The 7,905-nt window shown below is 35.1% G+C and overlaps 1 protein-coding gene across 1 annotated transcript; it reads left to right on the forward strand.

The window, feature by feature from the left end:
- The first annotated feature begins 819 nt into the window (after nucleotides 1-819).
- On the forward strand, nucleotides 820-4,443 carry LOC147759422 (cytochrome P450 2A1-like). Its single transcript, XM_086996680.1, has 4 exons — nucleotides 820-1,262; nucleotides 3,014-3,177; nucleotides 3,311-3,391; nucleotides 4,195-4,443. The coding sequence occupies exons 2-4, from the start codon at nucleotides 3,024-3,026 to the stop codon at nucleotides 4,374-4,376; spliced, it is 417 nt and encodes a 138-aa protein (XP_086852806.1). The 5' UTR covers nucleotides 820-1,262; nucleotides 3,014-3,023; the 3' UTR covers nucleotides 4,377-4,443.
- Nucleotides 4,444-7,905: the final 3,462 nt, after the last annotated feature.

Raw genomic sequence — 7,905 nt, forward strand, 5'->3', positions numbered from 1 at the left:
CATTTTTTTGTGCTAAAAGAAATAAGGCTGTTCTACCTATATTCTTTTCTGTGTGCAAATAAGGCTGTTTTTTAATCTAGAATTGATTATTTTTTCTTAACAAACATATTTTAATTATTTACTGTAAGTGCTTTTATGTGAGAATCCGTATGTTTTATCTAGAATACTTTTAATTTTTTGTCGTTATGCTCTGTAATTTTTCATTTATCTATTCCTAATAATTGGTATCTTAAGTAATTTTTTTATGTACAGTATATGTAAAGTCTTCTGAATATGTTATAAAGGATTTTAGACTCAAAATAAATGTATTATTATTATAATTTATTATTAGACTATTAAATTTTTCATTTCTCAGTTAAAAGGGAAACATCAAAAATATAATGATTTGGATAATTATTCCATTTTAAATTGTAAGGGTGTATATGCGAATATATAAAATTTTAATTACTAATAAGTGGTTTTTCACCTAGAGATTATAAAAACTAAAATAAACAATTGAATATTATAATATTTATGAATTGGGCCTAAAGATAAGATACTGCAATGGGATAAAACTAGTTAACAACTACTTGTTTCCCTTTTAAGTCAGATGTCTACTATTGCTGGGTAAGAATTTAAAAAAAAAAAATCCCGGATGGGTGTGATCCACCGTAACACGTTAATGTTTTGCGTTTCAGCTATTTTAAATGATATAATTCAGCTCATCACTGTCACTCTTAATTTTCCGATCCGATAGAGAGATTTGCATATCTCTATGCGGTGGTTTATAATGTGACTAAGTTTTTGATGAGCAGGACACTGACATATGATTAGTTGTGATACAGATAAAAGTACCGCGCGACGGGAAGGATCTTAAAACTCGCTGTAATTCCGATAAGCATGGCGTGCACGTATATGACACAGAACATGATGAAGCTGGCATGCAGTGAATTTGAAGCTCGGGTTGTCAAAAAGGACTTTCCTATCAATGTTTGACAACAAGCCACAAGACTGATCCTCCTTTACACTCCAGGTACACACTGACGTTAGGGAACTATAAGTAATTCGTCTTTGCCCACGACCCACCGTGCCCTGTATTATCTTATCAATTGACCTTGTCATTTGACGTGGGTTTCAGACACGATGACAAACAAACTGGTAGTTCTAGTCCAAATGAGGTTATTTATGGTAGACGTCCTTATTTCACATACACTTGTGTCTGGCACGAGGAGATATTAGGGACAAGTGAAAGGGCGATTCAAAGGCATTGATTGTGAAGAGAGGTAAGTTTATGATATATGTGTAGTATATTAAAGGGAAATATAACTGTGAATCCATCGAACAGGCGGTCAACAGTTTCATCAGACTTGTATAATACCATATTAGAAGTAACGTTCTTACGGGTATTTGATCTAAATTAATCCTGATAATTGATTTTGACATTCTGGAAGGCCCTTTTCTTTCTTTTTGCTATGTGCTTGTTTCGATCAATTAAAGCGCTTCGTGCTTTATTAGAATTAGTGTTAATTCACACAAGGTAATTATAGGCTCAAAAAATTATATAAGTAACATAAATTGAGCCTCTCAATTTAACGGCGTTTGCGAGGGTGGGCCATTACAGACAAAACTGACCGCCTATAGGTCGGCGTTAAGGTATACATATAGGGGACCATTGTTTATTTGTAGTAGAATACAATTTATTTCCCGTTTACTGCGGTTAATATAACAATAAATCAATTTTGGCGACTGTTTTGATACGTTGCTTTCATGTATGGTTGGAAAACCAACGAAAATACTAACAAATATAAAAAGAATAAAAAAAGATGGGGAAAAAATCAAAGGGAAATACAGTGTGTAATTATTTCCTGAATTAATTACAGAACTCTACCATCACTATGATCTGTATCTAAATTTATAATTTCTGATCACTGAGAAGCCATGCATTTCCACCTGGTCCCATGTATTTTTTTAAGATCAAAGTCAGTTTCGTATTGCATTTAATTGTAATTGTTTTTGCTATGTTGGTTTCATATTTAATTAAATGTATCCTTAGCTGCTTCAACGGTGTGTCAATTTTGGAAGAGGTATCTACTACCATTTTTCAGATCAAGATTCGAGTACAGTGTAACTTGGTATATAACCGTGTTGACATATTTTGTTATAAAAATATGAATCAATCTCTCCCCCAAAAATCTAGATGCAATGTTGTTTTCAGCCGTTAAATACCAGTTTAAAACAAATATCTCCGGTGTTTTAAGGAAAATTGAAAGGACACATAGCCTTGTCTTCTCAGGACACCCTATATTTTGACTTACAAGGAGATGTTTGTTTAAGTCTAACAGAGACATTGATCAAACATCTCCATAAAACTCAGAAGTCCGTCCACACCACATAAGTTCTCCGCGATCTTCATTGGGTACCTGTGCCTCAAAGCATAGTCTATAAAATATTACTCTTGCCTTTAATTTTTTAAAGGGCGACTGTCCATTTTGCATTACGATAAAACTTCTAACTCCCATTAGAATTCTTCGGTCCTTTGGCCAATTTCAACTCAAGCAAAACGACACACACACACACACACACACACATAAAAAAGTGAAACATATGGTCACAGGAGTTTTGAGTTTGTATTCTGCAAAATTTACGGTCCCATTTTGTAAACAATTCAAAAAAATAATTCTTAATAAATCTTATCATTAAAAAAAATAATTGAGAAAAATTATTTACAGAAAATTTCGGTTAACTTAACTATATTTTAGTTTTTATTACAATTATATTGATTTCTATGTAGTTTTAGTGTTTATATGCATATATAAAAAGCGCTAAAATGCCTGTTCAGCACAGTTTCAATAAGTGATGTGTTTTAATCATGGTCATCATCATCATCATCATTATTAATATTATTATTAAAGTAGACCGAATGTAGATCTAAATTTATAGAACAAGTTTTAGTTTGAATTCGTATTTGAATTGGGTACCTTGAAAGAAAAGATAAAAATGCTTTCTATACATATAAACGTTATCAATTTTCAAGCATTCCAAGAATGATGGATATTACTGCTGTACTAAGTTGGCTTACTTTGAAGACTTTCTTGGTTGGCGTTATGGTGTTCCTGTTGGTGATGTCATATCTACAGAGAAAGAAGTACAAGTTACCACCAGGACCTCCACAGGTACCGATACTGGGAAACTACCTAGGTAAGAACAAAATGAACGTTGTTTTGCCTTAATATATAGATTTCTTAAAAAGCCGTCTTCGATTAACAGACAACAATTGTCAAGCCATCACATTAGATTATGTTCTTAACGGGTGTTTCTATTTTATTTCTAGCATTTAGGAAGGACAAAAGAATGTTCTCAGTATTCACGAAGATGGCAAAGACACACGGCGATATATTTACAGTGAACTTAGGTCGGTTCCATTCTGTGTTAACATGAATTACTTTCGTACAAGTCTTTTGGTTCATACAATAAATTATCTGGTTCACAGTTATGTCAAGCATGGGTTACCTTGTGCCTTCATTGGTGTAAGTATAGTCCCGCAGGGTAAGGAAATTTGATTTAGAACTGGCAACTATGAGTAAATTAGTCAGATGCATGAAGTCTATATAAAAGAGATATTCAAAGAGATATAGATCGATATTATTAACAAGCCGTCTCTTGTTTCGAACGTACTCGTGTAATCAGCAGCTTTCCTGTATTCTACTCAACGTCATGAGGAGACGTGTTAGACCCCATTCCCATAGATTTTAGATCGATCTATCCATGTGGGGAGTCTCACTAGATTAGCCGGCTGAAGCGTCAGTCCCGCCTACTAAAAGCTGTAAGGGGGTAATTAACTATGGTGCGCGCTCGGCTAACTGCAATTTAGCGTGAACCCCCGGGGAGTTAGGTTGATCTAAATCTAAATCTCTGGATCGATCTAAATCTCTGGGAATGCACTCTTAGTCTTTTAATCTGATTGCATTCAGCGAAAGTCACCGCAGAGTAAGTCCGATCTACCCAATTACGATAGTTTCAATGTAAATGCAATATAAGATGAAATACGTGTACGCATACTTCATCCATTTAATGCAATTTGACAAATATTCAGTGCTTTACTTTAATCTATAATAGAAAAAATGTGCCTTTATATACTTCCCTCAGTTAATGCTATTTTTCAAAGTCTTATGCATTCATTTAATGAAATAACTTAAATGCTTCAATTCACATCAGGTTTTGGCCAAAAGGTGATCGTTCTCCATTCAGCGGATATTGTGCACGAGGCTCTGGTTGAGCAAAAAGAGGTGTTTGCGGGCAGGGATAATTTATTTTGGTCGTGTGAGTACGGTGCAAGAAAAAGGTGCAGACGTATAACTGTTTACGTCAAAACGCACACAGAATGTAATAATGTTTAGACGAAAGAGCCGAGTTAATTTATCGAACAGTCAATAAGTAAGTAAAATGATTTGTACCACCTAAATGCAGTTTACATTTTTAATGGAATTTAGATTTTCAAGATATTGTTTAGAATGTGTTTTAATTAGATAACAGTCTATGTAGGATTTGTCATGTTTAGTTAACACACCATAGATCTGAATATCTGTGATATCACAAGGATAGATTATTAAATAAATCAGTCTTTTCAAACTGAGAGGATCAAGGAGACCCATTTGGATATGGAAAAGAATTATTATTTTAAAGACATTTTATATACAACGGTTTTAACAGAAAACAGAGACTAGATGTAACGTGACAGAGAGCCCCCATGACAGAGAGCTCGGTTCCCATTCATTTGTACAGGCAAGCCCCGCCCTAGATTTTGGCACGCTTATGTCATGCTGGCTCTATAATCTGTATAATTAAATGCAGGTTGGACTCTCCGTTACACAGAGCCTTAGTTTCATCACACCGGCACTGGTCCTTCAAAGAAAATGTTGAAACTAAATTGGTTCTGATTAAATATTTCCCTCCACTAAATGAAAATTTATTGAAGTTTTTACTTAGATGAGTGTCTACTTTTCAGGACTTACATAGCAAGTGATAAGCTAGAGCAACTTGCAAAATCTTCTTTTGGGGAAGTCGCCATGTTGCTGGAAAAACAAACGGAACCTGTGGATTTGGCCGAATATATTCGCCTGACGGTTTATAATGTTATTTGCAGGATGACCTTTGGGAAATGGTGACTTCCTTTAATCTTCAATTTAAAATGTAATGTCTTTTCACATTTTAAAAGCAATTTGCACCTAAAACAAGTGCTGGGGAGTTGGGGTGTTGGGGTGTGAAAAAATGAAAGTGTATTTCCGTTTTTGTCAAATCAAAAGGGGCTTTTGAAAATACTTTCAGCTACAAGGTCAATGACCCAGAGTTTGTGTGGCTTAAAAACAAAATGGACGAAATGATGGGATTGTTCACTGACTTAATGCCAGCCGATCTTCTTCCATTTTTGAAATATTTGCCTATCAAGTCAACACTGGTTGCAAAAAGAATTATGCAAGAACTTATCGATTTTCAAGCTGTTCAAGTCAAGGAGCACAAAGCGACCTTGACAGCAGGTATTACATTCATACCAACACTTATATGTATGTTCCTTTACCCAGTATATACAATGAGCATACATTACTTTAAATATTGGATATTTCCTTGGGAATGTCTTTGCTAACCTCACTTTATGACAGTAATTTTCTACATCAAAGATGTAGAACAAAGACACACGTGTTTCGTCCGTCCTATTAAATGATTTGAAAAAAAAAACAACTCATTTTGCATTATCATTTAATCAATTAACAAATAATGAATATCAACCGCCTATCCTGAATATTTTATCAAAAATCCGCTCATAACTTCTTGAATTATACCGTTGACTGACAAAACAAACTTCGACAATAAATAACCTCTTTGGGGAAGGTAACACAATAATAGCCACCTTATCTATATATTGTCATGGGTTTTTTACATTTGGAACTTATTTTAACTAGAAGGCTCTACACTACATGCATTGCCTACTGTAATGTCAGTAATGTTACGGTGACATAATGTTATTTATTTCGACATTTTTCAGGGCAGGCAAGAGACATTACCGACCAACTGTTGTTGGTACGCCAAGAGATGGACGCAGGGAGCGACGGATCCCTTATGGAGACATTAACAGACCAACACATCATTCAGACTATATTTGACATGTTTTTTGGTAGGTTTAATCTCCTAATCCCTTATATATTAACACATGTACAAATATACAGAAACCTTCATTCCTTTAATTTATTATTGTATTTTTCAATTATTGGGAACAACTGGAGCCAATTCCATTAAAGCATTCTAAGCCCTAGTTGGTTGCTAAACTTCATTCTATCTCTAGTTGTATACTAACTTTATTCCATAAAACCATTCTAAGTCTAGCAGGGTTCTAAGTTTCATGCTAAAGTTAGAGTAGGTATGGGTATCTTCTAAATCACTAGTATCATTCTAAGTCATTCTACTCATACCTCCGAGGTGTAAGGATGGCCAGGAGAATTGTAGAAATTGTGGAACCCCGCAGAACAATGCGGCTGGAACGAGTGTTTTGGGATAGAAGGAATCCGTTGGACTTTTTTTGATGATGTGGAACTTGTAAAAATATACAGATTTTCCAGAGAAGGCATTTTCCTGATAACTGACATTGTTAAAAATGACATTATTGACCCTACCATGCAATACCACGCCTCATTACCATGCCAGCAGGAAATGATAGCCCTGCAATACTATGCAACGAACACTTTCCAATATTTTGTTGGGGACCCTTTGCAAGTGTCCCAGCAAACTGCTTGGCGTGCGATTCATCATCTGTCAAATGCTCTTGTAGCAAGGATTTCGGATTTCGTTGTCTCTTCCCTGAAGCTGAACCTGCCATTTTGATTATTTTCTGTATAGGGCTTTTGCAGAATACATGGATATGCCTTGACATGTACTTCCCTCAGCCTGCACTCAGTTCAACTTTCACTCTGTCACTGCCTATTGTTTGGCGAAACTGACCCTGTGGTTTTGTGATTTTCCTATAAAGACACCATTCTAGCCAAATCTTAGCGAGCAACTAGTAAGAATGCTTCTTAGTATGGTTTTATGGAATAGAGATTAGTCGATTGCTAACAAGTATACAACTAGGGATTAAGAATCATTCTAAGGCCTAGTATCATGCTAAATTAGAATGCTTTTATGGAATTGGCCCTATGGGTGTGTAAGTCGTATTGCTCCACGGGTCACCCATTGCAATGAAAAGCCTATGAAAGAACTACTATAGGAATACATGGCACATTCAAAGCTCATGGAAACAGTTTATTGGGAATGTCTCTAAGGTATCCTATAGCATGGCTGGTATTATTTTCGTTGTTTTTGTAGCTGGGGTCCTGACGTCAACAGAAACACTGAAATGGACCATCCTGTATGTTGCGGGCAACCCGGAGGTACAGGAGAAGATGCACCAGGAAATAAGTGGAGTTTTGGGTGAGGTCTTTCTCTCTCTCTCTTTCTCTCTCTTTCAAACGCAGTTGTCTCAATATGTACATGTATCACTATAATAACTTCTCAGACATGAGGGAAAGCTCACATTTTAAAATAAAATTCACTCCATTGACAAACATATATAATCTGTATGCCCCTTTCTACCGATGTATTTGTGACAAAATGCAAGTACCAATTACATAATATAAATACTAATAATAATGATAATAATAATAATAATTTTATTCTTATTAGCGAAACATAGCGTACAAGAACACTGTTCTTAGTTGTTGAAAAGCTTGAAGTGTCTGGCGTTATGTAGGAATGGAGTGTTGTCATTTTTTAAAAATCTTACAAACCTGTTGAGCACATACAGGGTTACAAAGTTAAAAATGATGTATAGGAAAGGAATAAGGATCGATTGGAAACAAATCTTTAGCAAGTTTTTTGTTTTCTAAAACATTAACAGCA

The sequence above is a fragment of the Lingula anatina genome, chromosome 10 (genome assembly GCF_051362555.1).
Source record: "Lingula anatina isolate TDL-2025a chromosome 10, LinAna3.0, whole genome shotgun sequence".
Classification (NCBI taxonomy): domain Eukaryota; kingdom Metazoa; phylum Brachiopoda; class Lingulata; order Lingulida; family Lingulidae; genus Lingula; species Lingula anatina.

What these genes read in the sequence shown, in the direction of transcription:
- LOC147759422 (XM_086996680.1), top strand. Translation starts at nt 3,024, where the DNA reads ATGATGGATATTACTGCTGTACTAAGTTGGCTTACTTTGAAGACTTTC. An exon ending in GATACTGGGAAACTACCTAG is followed by an intron (nt 3,178 to 3,310) that starts GTAAGAACAAAA and finishes TTTTATTTCTAG; the next exon opens with CATTTAGGAAGGACAAAAGA. An exon ending in TATATTTACAGTGAACTTAG is followed by an intron (nt 3,392 to 4,194) that starts GTCGGTTCCATT and finishes AATTCACATCAG; the next exon opens with GTTTTGGCCAAAAGGTGATC.